Source organism: Caretta caretta, chromosome 7 (genome assembly GCF_965140235.1).
Source record: "Caretta caretta isolate rCarCar2 chromosome 7, rCarCar1.hap1, whole genome shotgun sequence".
Classification (NCBI taxonomy): Eukaryota; Metazoa; Chordata; order Testudines; family Cheloniidae; genus Caretta; species Caretta caretta.
The window spans coordinates 112,621,778-112,642,073 of record NC_134212.1 but is presented as its reverse complement, the minus strand read 5'-3'; the positions used below and the strand labels follow the sequence as shown (position 1 = coordinate 112,642,073).

The window sequence follows — 20,296 nt, the reverse complement described above, 5'->3', positions numbered from 1 at the left end:
GGGTGTGGCCAAGATATTACCGGGTATAGGAGAGGGCCCGCCCCAAGGAGAACCCCCCGCCTCTCATGCTGCCTCACCATTACCCCCCCAAATCCCTGAACCATCGCCTCCGCCCCCCAACACGACCCCTGCTAACCAACCCCCAGACGACGCTATGGAGGGCTGGACCCTAGTCCAGGGGAAGCGAGGCAAGTGGAAGGCTCGAGCTCCGCTGCACCCATCCGATGCAGAAGCCCCCCCGGAAGACCAGGAAGGGAGGCACTGATATTGAGCCTTCCGCTACGGCCACGAGTGAGATCCATCCGCTGGTGTCGGGAGGGGAAGACAGACTGACATTGGAGGGCAGAATCCCTCTTCCACGAGAGACCCTCCCCTCCGAGACCCCTGAGGAAGTTCCTTCTGCCCGGATACCACCCGAACCCCCCGGGAACCCCGAGGCGACCGTTGAGGCGGGTCCTAGAGGAGAGGCCCCTGGGGTAGCAGGAGTTGGCCTCTCCTCTGTGTATGCGGAGATTGAGGCCCTAGATTTGACCCCGGTCACCCAGGGAGAGGATGATCTACTGCCAGCTGGCCTCGATCTGGGCAACCTCACCCCAGCCCCCCTTTCCCCTTGCTCCCTCCCCCTAATTGCCTTCCCTGGTGAGCGCCCCGCAGAAGGTGGTCCACCACCTGATGCCATGGCCGCCAAGACCACCACGGAGCCAGCGCCTAGCGTCACTGGGAGCCCCCTCCCTTACCCCTTAACCCTCGACTCTGCTCAGGAGGTACCTTCTTTTAGCTGCTTGCCTCCTGAAGCCCAGAGCCTTACCTCTGCCCCTGCCCCCACCTCTGTCCCTGCCCAATTCACCTCCTCCTGCAATGCTATTGCTGCCCCTGGGGTTATTTCTTTCCCGCCTTCCGCAGATTCCCCCCAGGGAGCCGTCTTTGCACTTTCTAGTTGCGACCCATTAGGAGTTGCAATTTTTCCCCCGCCATCCCCTTCCACCCCAAGGCGTGAAATGGATTTAATAACCCCAGCCTGTCAGACGCCCCATCAGTGGTCTGCACCCTGCCTACCCGCCTTAGCGGACCACGAGGCTGCATTAAGAGCCCCACCAGGGAACACCCCGGAAATCGTAACCCCACCCTCCCATGAGCTGCGGCATGCACTACGGAAGTTCCTAGAACACACCCGTGGCGCCCACAATAGGGTACAGCTAGCTCTTCAGCTATGGGGGGACTTTGATCAAATTCTTCTGGCCACAAGGACCCTTATAAAGGAGGGCAGGGGGCAAGGAAAGCGCGGTGCTGTGGCCTACGAGCGGGCCCACGGCTTCCGAAAAGATTTACTCATCCACGGGATGGGTCATGGGTTGCTGCGCAACCCACCGGGGGCCACGAACACCCCCACCAATAAGAACCCCCCACCCCCCCAGCCCTCCGCATGACGCCTCTCATTATTGCAACCTTGAACACCAGGGGCTGTAGGATGGCTCTCAGCAGGTCCCAGGTGCTCTCTTACCTTTGGGAAAGGGGGTATTCTGTAGCTTTCCTGCAGGAGACCCATATGGACCCGACCGTTGAGGCCAGGTGGCGGCTGGAGTGGGGAGACGGGGTATACTTTAGCCACTTCACGACTTGGCAAGCTGGAGTGGCGACCCTGTTCTCCCCCACCCTATGGCCCGAGGTGCTAGGGGTCACTGAGGCCGTGCCGGGCCACCTGCTGCACCTTCGAGGCCGTATGGAGGGGCTCGTGGTCAACCTTGTTAACATTTATGCCCCGCAAACGAGCCCAAAGCAGCCACAATTCTATCAGCGGGTGTCCGACTTCCTCGGCACCCTAGATTCGCACGAGTGCCTGGTCATGGGAGGGGACTTTAACACCACCCTCAAGGAACGGGACTGCTCAGGAGCCAAGCCGAGCCCAGCTGCCGCGAACATTCTTCGAGGAATAGTCGAACATCATTCCCTAGTGGACGTCTGGCGTGACCATCACCCAGACGACACTTCCACGTTCACCTTTGTCTGGGTGGAGGCCCATCGGTCACACCACTCTCCGTTGGACCGTATTTACTTATCCCGTTTCCATGTTTCACAGGCCCACTCCTCCACCATTCAGCCGGCCCCATTCTCTGACCATCATTTAGCCACCATAACGGTCTCCTTCTGTGCAGAGAAACCGGGGCCGGCCTTTTGGCACTTTAACAACAGCCTGTTGGAGGACGAGAGCTTCGTGACGTCCTTCCGGGAGTTTTGGCTGGCCTGGCGAGAGCAGTGGCGTGCCTTTCCCTCGGTGCGGCAATGGTGGGATCTAGGGAAGGAGCGCGCCAAGCTCTTCTGCCGTGACTACACTCGGGGCACCAGCCGACGGAGAAATGCGGCTATAGAGCAGTTGGAACGGGAGGTCTTAGAGATGGAGAGGCACCTGGCCACCAACCCCAAGGACCCGTCCCTCTGCGGAGCATGCCGGGAGAAGTGGGACGAGCTCCGGGCCCTCGAGGACCACCGGGCCCGAGGTGCCTTCGTTTGGTCCCACATCCGCCTCCTTCGGGAGATGGACCGCAGCTCCCGCTTCTTCTATGCCCTGGAGAAAACAAGGGGGGCCAAAAAACACGTCACCTGCCTTCTTGCGGAAGACAGCACACCCCTCACGGATCCGGAGGAGATGTATGGGAGGGCCCGTGACTTCTACACAAGCCTTTTCTCCCCAGATCCGACCGATCCTGGCGCTTGCGGGGTGCTCTGGGAGGAACTCCCCACAGTCAGCGTGGGCGACCGAGACCGGCTAGAGCTGCCTCTCACCCTGGCCGAGTTCTCGGAAGCCCTCCGTCGCATGCCCACCAATAAATCTCCAGGCATGGACGGGCTGACTGTGGAGTTTTACCGCGTGTTCTGGGACATCCTCGGCCCAGACCTAGTCACTGTCTGGGCTGAGTCCTTGCAGAGCGGGGTCCTCCCTCTGTCGTGCGGGCGAGCGGTTCTCGCCTTGTTGCCGAAGAAGGGGGACCTCCGCGATTTACGAAACTGGCGTCCCGTCTCACTCCTTAGCACGGATTACAAAATCGTAGCAAAAGCAATCTCGCTGCGGCTAGGGTCCGTGATGGCGGATGTGATCCACCCAGACCAGACCTATACTGTCCCGGGTCGCAGCATTTTTGACAACCTATTTCTAGTCCGAGACCTTTTGGAACTCGGGCGGAGAGATGGTCTGTCGTTCGCCCTCCTGTCTCTTGATCAGGAGAAGGCGTTTGATAGAGTAGACCATGGGTACCTCCTGAGCACTCTGCAGGCATTTGGATTCGGACCTCAGTTTGTGAGTTTTCTCCGAGTGCTGCACACCTCCATGGAGTGTTTGGTTAGGCTCAACTGGCCCCTGACCGAACCGGTCAGCTTCGGGCGAGGAGTGCGGCAGGGGTGCCCCCTCTCGGGCCAGCTGTACGCTCTGGCAATCGAGCCTTTCCTCTGTCTCCTCCGCAGGATGTTGACAGGGTTGGTGCTGCGGGAGCCGGAGTTGCGGCTGGTCCTGTCGGCGTACGCCGATAACGTACTCCTTGTGGTCCAGGACCCGGGCGACTTGGCGTGAGTGAAGGCATGCCAGGCCATCTATTCGGCAGCCTCCTCTGCCCGAGTCAACTGGGTCAAGAGCTCTGGCTTGGCGGTGGGGGACTGGCGGCAGGTAAGCTCCCTCCCACCCGCGCTTCAGAACATCTGGTGGAGTGTGGGTCCACTGCTCTATCTCGGCGTTTACCTTTCCGCCACGCACCCTTCCCCGCCGGAGAACTGGCAAAATTTAGAGGGCGGGGTGATAGAGCGGATCCGGAAATGGACGAGGCTACTCCGATGTCTCTCCCTCCGAGGGAGAGCACTGGTGCTTAACCAACTAGTCCTGTCCACGCTCTGGTACCGGCTCAATACCCTGACCCCGGCCCCGGGTTTCCTGACCCACCTCCGGAGATTGATTCTAGAGTTCTTTTGGTCAGGAATGCACTGGGCCCCTGTTGGAGTTCTTCATTTACCCCGAAGGACGGAGGGCAGGGCCTGAAGTATCTGTACACTCAGGTCCGCGTTTTTCGCCTCCAGGCCCTGCAGAGGCTCCTTTATAGTGCAGGTAGTTCAACGTGGAGCATATTGGCGCACGCCTTCCTGCGCCGCTTCCAAGGGCTCTGATACGACCGGCAGCTCTTTTATCTTTGTCCGAGAGGTTTTCCTCGAGACCTCTCCGGGCTGCCGGTCTTCTACCAGGACTCTCCTCCGGACCTGGAAACTGTTTCTAACGACCAGGTCCGTGGCGGCCACCTCACGGAGCCCCTGCTACACAATCCCCAACTCTGTGTGCAGGTGGCGGAGTCCCACTCGGTGCGCCAGAGGTTGGTCCTGGCGGAAGTCACGAGGGTCGGAGACCTCCTGGACTATGACCGGAGAGATTGCCTGGATCCCCTGATGCTCGCTCGGCGCATGGGGCTCTCCAGCCTTCGTACCCCCCGGCGCGTACTTCAGGAGGTGAAGGCCGCCTTGACCCCCGCTGCTCGGGCTTATGTTAACCGAGTCTTGCGCAAGGGCGCACCCCGCCCATCCTCTACCCCAGGCCCGCCGGACCTTTCCATTGGGCCCCTACCCTGCCGATCCCAACAAACCCCTCACCCTTTCACTGCAAGCCGGCTGCATGAACTGCAGCCGGTCAGTTTTCAAATCGCACCACGGAATTATTTATATACACACTCATGCTTCACGCCCACACCCTGGTGTCCCGCCCCAATACAAAGTGGCGGGACCTCCTGCCACCCTTGGAGGGTGAGCAACCTTGGTGGGCCAGCCTGTATTCCACCTTGGTCTCGAGGCCCGTCAGGGACATCAGTTGGCGGCTCCTTCACGGAGCTGTGAGCACGGGCGTGTTTCTGACACAGTTTACCCCCATCCTGGATACTTGCCCTTTTTGTAGTGTAAGGGAAACCCTGGCGCACGTATATCTAGAGTGTGCCAGATTGCAGCCCCTTTTCCGGCTCCTCACAAATATTCTATTGCGCTTTTGGCTTCATTTCTCCCCTCACCTTTTTATCTATACACTCCCCATCCATGGCCCCACAAAATCGCAAGACCTCCTGGTTAACCTCCTCCTAGCCTTGGCTAAAACAGCCATTTATAAAACCAGAGAGGGGAGGTGGGCCCATGAAGCGTCCTGCGATTGTAGGGCCTTTTTCCGATCCTCAGTACATTCACGTATCCGGGCAGAGTTCCTCTGGGCGGCGTCCACCGACTCCCTTGACGCCTTCGAGGAGCGGTGGACGCTTTCCGGGGTTCTCTGCTCGGTGACCCTGTCTGGTTCCCTCCGTCTGACCCTTTGATTGAGGGGAAGAGTGAGAGACGCCAGCCCCAGCTGTTGCCGCTGTGGATACCATCATTACTGTCATCTAGGAGGGGTCCTATAATACATGGGTGTCTACGCCCCCCACCCCTAAACCGCCCACCCCGCAGCCATGCCCATCTTGCCGGGCACTCTCAGGAGAGGGAGGATCGGTGACACTGGGCGCGGCACTAGGTAACTCGAGGGGGTGGAAGACCACGAGTGTCGAGGAAGCCCCCCCGCTCTAGGCCACCAGGTAACTCAGGAGGGTGGAAGACCACGAGTGTCGAGGAAGCCCCCCCGCTCTAGGCCACCAGGTAACTCAGGAGGGTGGAAGACCACGAGTGTCGAGGAAGCCCCCCCGCTCTGGGCCCAGGCTAGCCTGAACACTTCTCCCTCCTGAAAGCTGCTGTGTTATACCTTCTGTTTGCGTTGTTTTGTTGCATAGTTTGTTCTGTTTTTATTGGTAATTCTTTGTAAGTGTTACAAATTAAACTTCTTTTCTGTTTCAAAAAGAAAAAAGAAAAAACAAAAAACCTTCCCTATTATCTTACCCAGGGAAAAGGGACCTACTTAACCTGGGGCTAATATGTCTGCTTCCTGTCACTCTTCTGTAGCCATCTGGCCCGACCCTGTCACAGTATGTTAAAAAATGTTACATAACTTCCCTAGTCCATCACTGTTATGATATTGTTGGGGGGAGAACATATTCCACACAGCCTGAGGTGAATAAAGAGTCCAATACTGACTTGTACTAACCACATAGCCAGAATGAGGTTGGCACTTTCTTCCCTCCCTCTCCTCCTTCATATCCTTCCTGAAGGCTCACGTCTCTTAGTGTCCTTTTAGGTTCATCTTCTCGCCACCCTGCCGCCCTTTTGATTGACTTACTGTGAAGTGACAATATATTAATATATTTTTAAAAAGCTGTGTGTACAACAAATCATATCCCATGATCTTTTAGCATTGAAATCCTCTTGCTTCCCATATCCTTCTGCGCTTTGGCATTCTTATCTGTACTCTAGTAAATGCACACTTTACGCTCTTTGGGGGCAGGGACCTATTGTTTGTAACATGCCAGTCACACCCATGGGGGCATAGTAGAAATGACAAATAATAATAATAATAATAAGTTTGCTGACTTAGATAATAATAATAGTAATGTTGCTGCTTAGATATCAGCATATGTTATTTTGTATCTGAGAAGCTTTGTTTCATTTTGTACTTCAAAAAATAATCGTTCATTTAGTAATAATCTGATCCTGAATAAATAATGTATGATGTATATGTTAACATTTTATTGTAACTTTGCCTAAATAAAAAGGTTTTTTAAAAATAATTCTTTTTGGTTATAAAATTAGTAATTGAATCCATATATCATCTCTGGACACAAACTCTTAGAGTAAAGTTAGTTATGATTGTCCTCAGAATTTTCTTTCCCATACCAGGGAGGTTTGAGCTGAAAAAGCAACCTGATTAGGTGATTTCTGGCTGCACTAATAAGTCAGGCAGTAAAAGGAGTGATATTTGAAGGATTTAGAAATTTGTCGTTGACTTCCCACAATCAATCAGCCTTTAAACATTTGAGAAGAGAGTTCTGGTTTGGTTTGGTTTTGTGTGTGTGTGTGTGGTTTTTTTTTAATGGGGTCAGGTGTGATATCAAGGTATATGTTACAATTATACTTTTGTATGTGTTTTTATAAAGACATTAACTTTCTTCAGATTAAATTATGGGCCTGATCCTCGTTCCAGTGACATCACTTGTAAAACTGCAATGGCTGTAGGCCCTGTGTAGTGGTGTTTTATGAGAAAACAGAGAAAGGAGATAGAGATGGTGAACTTAGCACCCAGTAATTTAATAGTTTTACTAAGTAAAATTCTATGGTCTCTGTTATGCTGGAGAGCAGATTAAAAGATCATATTCATCCTTTCTGGCTGTAAAATCTTTGAATACACAATATTGATTAATAGTAATTATTGACTGAGAGCTTTCTGAGTTCTTTTTAAATGAATTATTTGTCTGTTTTTAATAATCTAGATATTCAAAATATGCTTTTGTTCAGTCTGAATATACAGTATGTAGTTTTGCCCACAGACCTATCAGTTATTCAAAGGACATGACAAATGAGGGGCCCAATTCTGCAAATGCTTCCTACAAGGTGCCGTGCACATAGACATGATCAGAATTTAGGATTATACTGGTTATCAGCCAGGTGACAGTCGCATTATTTTCATTTTAATGTCAACAATGGTATTTTATATTTATGAGAAAAAATTAAAATACAAATAGAGAACAAAAATGCATGAGAAATGTTATGAATGTACTTTGCAGCATTATAATAGGCATTAAATCAAGAGCATTAAATAATAAGCTGCCTTCAGGTATTTGATTGTATACCCTTTATTATCTCAAAGGGAATTTTATGAACAGTATGTCACAGTGCTGACAGCATTTACATTCAAAGGCCAATATCTAATATTTTAAGCTATGCAAGGAAATAGTAGAGAAAAAAAACCCAAGAAAATGGAACCTAGATCTTTTCACATTAAGCATTTTTGCAAGCATTTTGCTTTTTCTAGATGCTGTCACATCGTCTTCATTTGAAGGAGAACCCAGCTTTAATTGCACAACTTTAAATATTTAATAGAGCTTTTATTAGTCACACAGAACCAGATAAGTAAAAGTTGTAATATCTTGTTCTGGTCATCATTTTTATTCATCATGGTTTAATGAGTATTATAATTACAGGTTGAGGAAGAAATATAAATTAGCTTTGTGGTATTGGTTGAGACTTATGTGCTCACTGGCATATGCACAAGGAACTATATGATCATAACTGAGTTTTTCAGCATGTTGGCACAAGCTCCCCAATACCAACACTGTATTCTTCATGTTTAAATAATTGGAGAAGAGCTGCTATATATAATTGTAAGCACTGACACTAATAACTCTGTCTGGCTTCAGTACAAAAGCATGGGGAATTTGAAGGCTGAATGGACTTGTTCTTGGCAGGTGTTCATTCTCTGATTTATCAATGAAGTTAGACTTCCAATAACTATCTTTTCCTCCCATTTGACATATTTGCTCCCAACTTAGAGAAACACCTATGTTATTTTGAGTGGCCAGGAACACGGGCAGTTATTTGGAGTACATTTCAGTTGACCTGAGGGGGGAAAGACCGTTTGTAGACAACAAATGCTCTCTCGTTTTAGCCCTCAAATAAATGTTCTGTGGTGATAATGTAATAATTTCTATCTTTAACATTATAGATATGGCTACATGCATGCTACCTATATTGTTACATTGTAATTGGATGTAAAGTAAAACAGATGAATACTTTTACATTATTTTTTAAAATGCTTTGTTAAAACATCATTTTTCCCCCATCAGCAACTTATGCGGGAGCGACAGCAGATGGCCAGCCGCCCCTTTGCTTCTGTCGATGTAGCACTGGAAGTAGGAGCTGAGCAAACAGACTTTCTACGAGGGTCATTAAAGGTAGGAACAGTGGTGCTGACAAGGGACCATTGTGATTTGCATATTTATATTGCTAGTCTCATCTGCATCTGCTTCTGAAACCAAGGGGAGTCTGATTACCTGGAGCTGACAAGTCTCAGCTACATATGTTATGCCATTTTCAAGGAGCATAGTTTTAATAGTATGACATGTGTTGTAACAAAAGCCACTGGAGTAACTATTAGCCTAGGCTAGAGTGACAGTCAGTTCACCTGGCAGCCCTTTCTTGACGGATGAGTGCCGAAGGAATTTAAGATACAGGTATAAATGAGGAAACAAACCTTAAGTTTAGTCCTTAGAGTACACAGCGCTCTCTAGTTAACAGTTCACATCTATCTTAATTAACAGAGATTACTGTAAAAAACAAAAAAACCCAAAACGCTGTGAGTTGAATTTCAATATTGTTTTATTTGTGAGGTTTAAAGGACACAATATATAGAACGTTTTCATTTGTGGTCAATAGCTATATTATTACATCCTTTTATTGTAAATGCAATACACTGAAAGAGAAATCATAATATGTAAGGCAATGCAGTATTGGAATAGTGCAATAATGCATGAAATGGATTCTGGAAATTTCACCTGAAAATAGAGAGAGAATAACGTGAGGATAATAATGAATATATAATCAAGGGTGCCTTTTTGGTAGATTATATTTCCTGTATTTCTTTATGTTTATTTACAATATTATGTTCACGGTTATTACTTTATCTTATTTATGGTGAAACTTGGGAGTGAGGTGGGATAACTGAAATTTTTCCAGAATTATTGGCAGTTCCTCTTAAATTTAAAGCTTCTCTTGCTTTTCTAAATAGCCTCCTTCAATGGAAGATTAAAAACAGTCTGTCAGACCTCTAAGGTTCTTGGAGGAGTGGATAATGTGAAAAAATCGTCTATTGAGCACTTATCAAATTGAGGTGCTCTCTCTTACTACTAGATAGGAGGCAATAGTAATTGTTCTTGCTAACATAATTTGGGTACTTTGAATATGTAATACATAAAAATTCACTATGCTTGCCAAGAAGCTTTGCTATTTTGTGACCAAACATTGCAGCACTCAGTGCCCCACCTTCAGCAGCCTTACACTTTTCCCTTGTCTTGAAACGGAAGAAGCTTCCAGTTACTGAGACTTAAGACTCAGATCCCTGTGCTGTAGTTTCAAGTTAATTGACATTTTGAAGTTTGTGTAATTCTGTTTGAGAACCTTTTAGCTCTGTTCTTTTTTAGGGTGAGTAAAGAATGGGTGGAAGGTGGGGATTCCTAACTTTGACTGTTTTCATACTGCTGATTTAATTAAAACTTTGGAAGTAAACATTTAACATTAATGGCTATGTTTTCTTCTATGACATCTTTTATTTAGCAACTAATGGAGGTGGAAGCTGAAATACTTCAGTTATGTTTTTACAGGTTTTTTTTTTCTCCTACTCTAAGCATGTTCTGGTAATTGTTTTCGTACTCACTGTGAGTTTTATTTTGTCTGATATATATACACAAACACACACACACACTCACAGAATGGAGACTATTCAAAGTTTTCCTAGCATTACAGTACACTGTAGTCTGTACTAAAACAATGTGGTACTGAAGATTAAATGAAAATGATGCAATTTATTGATTGGCCCATGCATCTACTGTGTAAGAAAGAGGGATATTAAAATTACATTATAGGTCTATCTTGAACTTACAAAGCAAGGTAATAAAAGTTACAGCTGCCACTCTGTTCTTGATTCTCAGCTTTCTATTAAGTTATAAGGGGATTTAGATAAGTGTATGGATAGCTGCACTGCAATACTTAAATACAAAAGGACGCAATAAAAATAGATCAGCAGCCACAGTTCCGTTTTTGTTGGATTAAGTTAAATTCTCAACATTATTTTAATATTACTATGCTATTAATGCACATTGTGTTCCTTTAATTATATACCTCCATTAGTTGCTAAATAAAAGATGTCATAGAAGAAAATATAGCAATTAATGTTAGATGTTTACTTCTAAAGTTTTAATTAATTATATAAAATAAAAATGAAAAAAATATACAGTAACTTCCCCCCCCAAAAATGTTGTAATGGCACTTACATTGACATACTAAGAGCTCCAATTATAATGTCGATAACTGTGAGATGTTTTCATTGCAACCCCTGCCCCAACCTTCCATTGACATTGTGTCTGATTCATGGGTGCTTTGGACCAGATATAAAGTCAATGACACAGTGTCTATTCTTTTATTGACACTGTAATAACTCTAGTGTTTCCAATGACATTGTATTGATCCGTTGGTCCTTTGGGCACAATATAATGTCAGTGCAACCATTACATACAGTACTGCAGGTCTCCCACTCAAATTGCACAGTAAGAATACGGCTCATTAATATTGTCTAGCTTACATGATGTTGTGAATTTACATGAGTACTGTGCATTAATGTTGATGATTGAGTACAGTGTCAATACATCTGCATGTATACACAGTACTTCCAGTGTGATATAGTGACATTTCATTGGATCCTATCTTTTTGTGCAAATTGCATTTAAAAATATGCCAAGCAGCTGCTCCATTGTAAGGTTTTATTTTGCAAGATTGTCATTTTTATCTAGAATTTGCAAAAATATGTCTTATAATTTGAGACTTTTGGTACTGTTTGGCCAGTCTCCGTATTTAAAATAAATAACTGGTTCAAATAGCAAAAATAGAATTCCATGGACTTTGATCATCCTTGTGCCTTTTTTACAACCACCTGCATTTGCAATAGCTGAGTACAAAGTACTGAAAAACCAACTTTGATGGACATGCTTAATCCTCATTATTTTTTCTGCTGTTTTTGACTCTGTTTATCATTATCTCCTCCTCAACATCATCAGTGTACTTTTCTGATACTGTCCATCATCCTCTATGTCCATTTACTCAGCATCTTCTTCCTTCTGTCTCTCACAGCTTATGGGGCTTTTCCAGGGCTTTATCACTGGCCACTGCTCTGTCCGCTTTACACCCTATCTCTAGGTTGTCTCATCAATTCATGCACCTTCAACTGCCACCTCTGTGCTGATGATTCAGAAAATCTACCTCTACAACACTGATATATTGCCTTTCATCCAATCTGTCATCTTGGCCTGTCTCTCTGGCATTTCCTTTTGGATGTCTCATCATCCCCTTAAACTTAACATAGCCAAAACCAAACTACTTATCTTCCCTCCCATTCCCCTTAACTGTCAATGTTAATAACAATATCATCCTTCCCATCACTCAACTCCACAGTCTGAGGGTTATTTTGACTCCTATAACTTCTTTACTCCACACAGCCAGGCCATTTCCAAATCCTCTTGCTTCTTGCTCCTCACTCAATCCAAGATCCATCCTTTTACTTCCATTACAATCGCTAAACCATTTAGGGACTCTTTAGATTCTGAACTCATTTTCCAGGCGTCTGCTCCTTCCACGTACAAGTCCATTTTGAGGGCCCACGTCCACCATGCTGCTTACAGTGGTTCTAGCTGACATGTAAATTAAGTTAAATTATATATGTTGTTTCCCATTCCTCCTAAGCTCTGTCCTTAGAATGTGAGCTTCATATCTGCCTCGAGGCACTTAGCATACCATGAGCTCTATTTTAAACAAACCATATACAATAATAATTTAATTGGTCCCTAAACTGCCATACCACTGTAGGCCAAAGGAAAAAGGATCATTGCCTGAGTAAGAGCTGAGTAAGGATTTGGCCCCATTATAATAAAAATATACATCTGGTTTCTGCCCTTCATAAACTGGACATTGTTTTTTGCCAAATCAATGCTCCTTATTTAATATTATTTTATATAAATGTGCGGTAATCTTCTTAGTCACATCCAATAGACTTGTTGAATTTCCAGTAGCCACTTAGGCCCAGATCCATAAATGTACTTAGGCGCCTAAGTCACAGTTTTGGCACCAAACTCAGACCAAACCCCGAAGGAAACTAACTTCCCTCAGCACTGACGTTTTCAAAGTAAAAGTTCCCTAGGCACTTAAGTCTCAGCCTTTTAGCATGTGCACTGCTGCCTCCCTTTGGGCATCTGGATGCCTATCTCTTGCCTAAGCCCCAGAGTGATTCATAAACCCGGGGAAGACAGGCATTCGGCCGCCTAAGTCACATGTGGGGCCCAATCTGGCAGGCATGCTCAGAGGTTGCCTACTGGATTGGGTCCCATTCAAAATCCATCCAAAGCAGGTGGTGGTGATGCCTCCAATGACTGTTTGACTTTGGATAAATAATTAAACACTTGTTAGAACAGAAAGAGGGAGGGAGGATGACTGTGTAGTCTAGTGATTAGGGCTCTGCCTGGCAGGCGCTGAGTCCAGACCTCATGCTCCAATCACTCTTTCATTGTTTATCCACAGTGGAACAGCTTCAACAGGGTTAGAGCACTCTCCTGAGAAGTGGGAGACACCTATTCAAAGGTTTTCTCCCCCTCTGGCAGAGAGGGGGCGGGAATTGAACCTGGGTCTCCCACATCACAGCCAAGTGCTCTAACCACTGGGACATAAGTTATAAGGTGGGTGCTGCCGCAACCACTGCTGCTGCATAGAGTGAGGCAGGTGCCCAACTCATTGCCACAAGAAGCAGCTTCGGCATCTAAGCCATCTGACTCCAGGTGGCTGGGCTCCATACATGGATTGCTAAGCAGAGCTAGGCATCTTCCTGCAGCCTGGACCTAGGCACCTATCTCCATGAGAGGGGTGGGCTTAGCACACACTCCTCTGGCTGGCATCTCCTACTGGCTACCTTATGCAGCTTCCCTCTTAGAGTGCTGGCTTTCATGGATTACATTCCTAGGTGCCTATCTCCCCACATTTATCTTTTTCGGGAGCCTAAGTGCCTCACTTGGCTTTGTGTATCACAGGAACAATACTGATTTTTCTAGGCCCTGTTGTGCTCAGCGTTGCAATGCTGAAGCCCCTTTGTAGATCCCACCCTTAGTAACTAACTGAACCCCTTGTAGGCACTTCAGATTTCCATGTACACATTTAATTACTTCTGTCAAGTTAAGGGGGGCTCAAGAATTATAGAATTAAAAGAACATCTAGTCTTATTTCCTTTATTCAGCAGTTAGAAGCATTTACAGTACATTGAATGGTTTTTAATTTCAAGGAGTCATTGTAGTTCTAAGGCAAAGATCAAAATGTTTCCCATTTAGTTCAATGGGAAAGTTAGAATCCTTGCCTACAGTCCAGTGACTGTAATTTTGCTATAAATGACTATTAAGAAATAAGGGTGATTTGCTAAAGTACAATAAGATCCAGTAGTTGGGCTTTGTGATTTTTGATAATTGAAGTTTATTCTAATAGGCTATTTATTGTTTCCCCTTGCCAATAAAGTGTTGGGGTTTTTTTAACTGGCTTTGCAAACAAATCCAGTTAAACTGGGTTTACTTTCTTGTTTAATTTGAATAATTTAATGAGCAATTTTAAAAAGCACAACCTAAGCATACTTGATTATTTTGTACAAAATTAAGCTGGTAGCATGCTTTATCAGCATTACACTTTATTTTGATGAAGCAGCTGGTGTTTCCAAAACTCTCCTCTCACAGTTTGAATCTTCTTTCTCTAATCAGTTCACTTTCATTCTAGGAGGAGGATTATTTCTTCTTGTCTCCATCCACTTTGGATTGCTCCAGACATTGCTCTGTCGTTGAACATCATGTTCCTCATTGTCTTCTGTGCTTACACAACATTACACTGCTTTGACAGCGTAGAGTGACCTTAAGTAAATATTGTTTACTCCCATTTTAAGGCCCCTTTACCCTGCCAGATTTGGGTAAAATGGCCTTAATGTAATTGAGAATCAGGCCCTTTGCTTGTCTCCTTCTAGGATGATTCATAGCTAGTTTCTACCTTGGACAATTTATATGTAAATGACTTCTAATTCTCCTTTCTGTACACTTCCTTTTTGAATTTTCCATTTCCCCTCATTTTTTCTCTCTCTTGACAGTCCTGGCTACACCATGTTTTTCTACTATTAAGTATTTCAAATTCCCTCTTTATCCAGCGGCACTATTTCTGCTAACGTTTTCCTTGTCTCATACCCACATTTTTCTTGCAAGGTCACAACTGTAGAGTCATCTTTGTCCCTGAACTTTGTTTTTTCCTCTGACACCACCTTTGACTGTAAATCAGCTTAGTGTCCTGTCTGGACCATGATGTAATAGTCTTAACCCTGATCTTTTTTCCTTCTAAAATCCTGATTCATGCCTTAACTATTCCTTGTCTTGACTATTGTACTACCATATTTTGAGGTCCTTCTAAATACATGCACTCTAAACTTCTTGGGTCCAGAATAATGTGGACAGATGACACTCCTGCCACAAGAAAAAGGAAACTATATCAGCTTATTCTCTCACTTTTTTCTGGCTTTCTACCATATCCAAATCCAATTCAGAATTGCCTTTCAGCTTTACCGCACTTACACTGATTTGTTGGACACTTTGACCTCTAACATGCTGTGCCTACTCCTCTGCCCACTCCCTCTGTTCATCCAGTCTTTGTTTTCTCTCTTTTTCCTGTAAAACTGCATGGCTAGAAGTCACCCTTTCAATTGTGCTGCCTCATTTATGTGGAAAACTTTCTGTCTCCCAGACTACTGAGTCACTTTATTTTAAATCTTGCTTTAAAACCTTTCTTTTCGCTTTAGCTAATGACTGATTCTCTCTGAATAGCCTTTTGTCATATGGTCTATGAAGGATGCTATATAAAAAGTAAATATATAAGATCATTCTTTTATTATAGTAGAGCACTCACCTAGGAAGAGAACAATTTAATCCCTCTAAGAACTCCTCCCTCATACAATGTACTTTATATTTTTCTATACAAGAGAAAAATCATAAGAAGTGTTTGTCTTAAAATTAAATTTAATAGGTTTCACACTGTATTTATTTCCAGGTACGGTGGTCATGTACAATCATAGAATCATAGAGCCACAGGGTTAGAAGGGACTGCAGGGGTCATCTAGTCAAAGCCCTTGCCAAGATGCAGGATTTGTTGTGTCTAAAAGTGCAGTAACATAACGCTGCTAAGACCTAATGACCTTAAACTGGCATAAATGTTTTGCTGCTCTCTTTAGATTTATATCTAGACATATATGAAAGTACTGAGTCTATTGCTCAAAGCAGAGAATTAATCTAGATACTGTGCATGCTGGTCACAGAGTTATGATGACTTGTATCCCATGTACCACTTCTGTTAAACACAAAGTGAAAAAAGTGAAGCCTGTAGCCTGCAATCAGGTCAACAATATTTCAAATTTTAAAATATTATTTCCCTTTTTTGGCATATAAGAAATCTATTTATAGTGAATGTCTGCCTGGAAAAAGTTACCTAATTCACCCTTTTTACCCTGTATCACCTTCTAAATAGGACAATATCATTGTGATTTTGATTTTTGTTAAAAACCTGCTTGTCTGAAAACTGGTACATGTCTTGGTAAAGTTCATGCACCTAACTTTGGAAAATGAACTTACAATTTTATAATCTATAATGTTCTATTATTTATCCAATTTCTAAGCCTGCAGAGAACACACTTTTGAAATTCAGAGAGCTAGGGCCTGATTATTTATTTACCTTTGAGTGACAGTGTAGAGATACCTGAAAAGAGAGGGTAATAGGCTGGTGTAAATGAGAATCAGTCCCTAATATTTTAATATTAATAGCCCCATAAAGCTGCTTCATGTTAACTATATAGTCTATAAGATCTGTGAATTTACTTTCAGTTCTAAATGTCTATTTGTGTTCAGATTGTTTATCAAAAGGTATCCCGCTGCCTCACAATGTTTATTTTGCACACATACTATATAATTGCTACAAAAATTGCTTGGCTGGAAATATAGGATTTGGGTTGAACAGAATTGCCAACAAATTTCATGCTCGACTGGAACAATTAGCAGAAATTTTGGTTGACTGATTAAATGTAGGTGTTTCAGCAATTTTGATATGGTAAGAGTAGAGTTTATTAATTAAATTATTGGTTTGTGGATATTTCTGAATTAACAGAATCAAAATATGTTATCTGATTGTTTTCAAGCATAAGAAAATTGTGTGTGTCTGGGTGTGTATATGTGTAAACTTTGTGAATAAATGACATTGTAGATGTCCTATATTCACTAGAATTAATAAGTAGAATGCTGCCAACGTCTTATTTCATTAGAAAGATACAAGGTTCACTGAGTTCAAAGCAAAAGATATGTATCTCTACCTCCAGGGCTGCTGCTATATAAATGAGAGATGTAACAAAGCATGTGCATGGGAATCTTGCCTTGGGATATAGTAAATACATGGCAGTGAGACTCCTCCAGATCAGTTTCAACTGAACACACCAAAGTATGGAAATGAATAATAACACCAGGGTAAATAAAGAGAATGTAAGTTGAAATTCTCCTACATCTGCTATGAAGTTGGACTGTGTGTCTGTACATAACACCATAAACCTAATCTGCACAGGCCATTACTTAACAGGGGAATAGTCCATCCCAGTGCTTTCCTCGGTCAGTAAGGTAATTTGTTAGATCAAGAGAGTGTCTATCATAATGGTTTTTGTGTACATCAGCTCTTTAAAAATTAATATGACATGATGATGTATATGTTTTACTAACCTTGAAATATGGAGTTGCTCTTTTTATAAAGAGATACAGAGATGAAAATGACTTTCACTGTTTTCCCTCTCTTCAGTTGGTACTAGCTATTGTATATTGTTGTTTGTTTTCTGGTGACTTGTAGTATTTAATTACCTTTAGATGAGAGTGCTATGCCCTTTAATTACCTTTACATTTAGTTGAGTGTTATGCCCTTACTCTGTACTTGAGTCTCTGCACTTCCTGTCAACCGCAATATATGTTGAGACTACAATGGACAGAAGCAACTATTAGATCACTTGTAGTTGTCATGTCATGACGTTCAACCAACAAATAAAAAATGTAGCTTCTTTTTAATTCTCCTCAAGTAACTTACCAACATGATTGTAGTAGATACTCTGATAGGTTATGCCAGTTCTCACTGGAGTTTCAGCATTCCATAAACTGCTGTCAAGTTAAATTCAAGTCTGAAATGACTGTGAACTCATTGATACTGGCAATGCAGAGTCGGAAGCTGTGCATACTGAGTTAGTTTAACAGGTCAATATATTTTAGTGGTAACTCTGAACAGTTGTCGATTATTTAAAAGGTCATAAAATTGTTAGAAGTTGGAAGAAAATCGACCAAACCAGAACTGAGGCACTAATGGTATTGTTTTTTCTATATTTTGTTTTTCAAAAGAGGAATCTATGGGGTTTTCTGCTTGTAAAGCTGCTTTGGGGATCGAGGGATTTTGTGTATTATCTACTGTATTAAGGTGTATGTAATAAAGGCAATTGGACTCTGGTGGAGCCGGGAAGATCAGTTCAGTAGCTTTGTATTAGGGTTAGCTCTTTTTTTTAATAAAAAAAAAAGCGAGAGAAAAAAAAGTATGAGTTCTGTGCTTGCTTCCTGTTCCAAATACAGTATATTTTCCAAGTCCATACATTTTCTCACAACAGACTGTAAAACATTATTGTTCAGTCGTGTGAAGCTGTATGAATGAAATAAGGCTTTCACTTAGTTTATCTGTGCTACATGTTCTCTTTGGTACAATTTCATTAAACAAAAAAAGTTACTTTCCAAGGGCTTTTCCTTATATAGTATACTTTGCATTATGACCTTGTGCATATCTTTCTTGTCCAGCTTTCAGCAAGAAACTAATAAATTTAGGGGGGACGCCTGTTGTCAGCTTGTAATCTCAAGTGCCCAAGCCTGTAAAATACTTTTTTTAAATGAGTAAATATTGAACCAGCTGGAGCTTATAAATCAGGTTATTGTTCTGAAAGTAAAAGCTAAACTGAAGTATTTATAAAAGACTTGAATTATTTCAGTACCACAAACACCTTACTGTTTGCTGTGTCATTAAAGTCATCTTGCAGTAGGGAGAAAATTATACAGTAAAAATTTTTTTTTGTAATAACTATTTCTAAAAATTCTGATGCAAAGAGAATCAAAAGTACCCCACCCCCACCCCCAACCCACCCCAGTAACATAGTGAGGTATCTGTTTGGTACTAGATCAGAAAAAGTCGCCCATTGACTCTCAAACACCATTTGGGATAAAACAAATAAACAAGGTTGAGCTATTCTTTTATAATCTCCACTACATGAACCGAAAGAGTCTGCTTTGTTTAAGACATTTTATGAGATCACAGCCTTGTGGATATAGCTGCAGTAGACTGTCTATTTTTTATATTTTACACCAAACATATTTTCATCTGATATTAAAAGACATATTGTAGGTCATTGTTTTGCTATGAATATAACCAAATTAAATAAACAAAATTCTTTGAATACGAATTCTATTGCAAAAAAAATTCTTCTTCAAGTGGTTGCTGATGAGCATTTCACTCAGGCGTGCACATGCCCAGTGTACCAGAGCCAGAGAACTTTGCTTAGCATTGCCCATAGGGGCAGCACTCACTCGCTGTGGCCCTTAGCCCCACCTTTGTCTATTTAGGGCCAGCGCCATCCCGACTCCCTCAATTCCTTTTTACACCGGCGGCTTGAGTCAGAACATTCTGTGTGGTTATTACTTCACACTTTTGTGTCTCAGTTTTCCCAGGATTTTCTTGTATATAGTTAGCAGTTAGCTTAATAGCAACTTAGTTTTAGGATAGATAGTTATCCTTGTGAGATGTCCTCACCAGGATTTAAACATTGTTCATCATGTGGGGTGGCTCTTCCCAATAGCAACTCCCACACAGAGTGCTTGTTGTGCTTGTAAGAAGGACACATTAAAAATGGTGCTCCATCTGCAGATTGTTCAAGAAAAGAATGCAGGTGGTAAGGATCTTGTGCCTCAGGCTGCATGGTATGGAGCAGGCCAGGAGGTCCCCTTCGGCGCTTGGGACCTCCACATATTCTCCGGCCCCTCAGACACCTTAGGAACTCTAGCAAGCCAATGGTCCTTGGCCAGGATCTGATGCCTTCCCCAGGAGGAAGAGAGATCATTCTCCTTCCTAGGGTTCTCCGAGAAAAAGGTCTACAAAATGGATCATAGCCACTTCTTTTTAAGGGGAAGTGCAGACCAGCACCATGATTCTTATGGTACGCAGGATGGAGGTTGGTCATCTACCTATTCTCTGGTACTGAGGCACTGTCAAGCTGGACGCTCTCCTGTTGACTCCAATACTGTATGTCAGATGCCCACTGAGTCTGTTACCAATGACATTGGTACTGGCTATTTCCACACTATTAGTGTACCTTGCAGTGTCAGACTTGCTTTGCCTCTCTGCTCCTGACTCTCCAGTTATTCAGGTTGTATGCAGTGTTGTTCTAGCCATGTTGGTCCCAGTATATTAGCGAGACAAGGTGGATGTGGTAATGTCTTTTATTGGACCAAGCTCTGTGTAAGCTCAAAAGCTTCTCTCTCTCTTACCAACA

General features: G+C 43.6%; 1 protein-coding gene across 3 annotated transcripts in view; it reads left to right on the top strand.

The window, feature by feature from the left end:
• Window positions 1-20,296, top strand: part of ATRNL1 (attractin like 1) — a 1,055,790-nt gene that overhangs the window by 843,226 nt on the left and 192,268 nt on the right. For all 3 annotated transcript variants that reach the window (XM_048857032.2, XM_048857033.2, XM_048857034.2), the window contains exon 28: window positions 8,712-8,819. In XM_048857032.2, coding sequence (XP_048712989.2) covers window positions 8,712-8,819 — 108 coding nt within the window. The remainder of the gene's footprint in view (window positions 1-8,711; window positions 8,820-20,296) is intronic.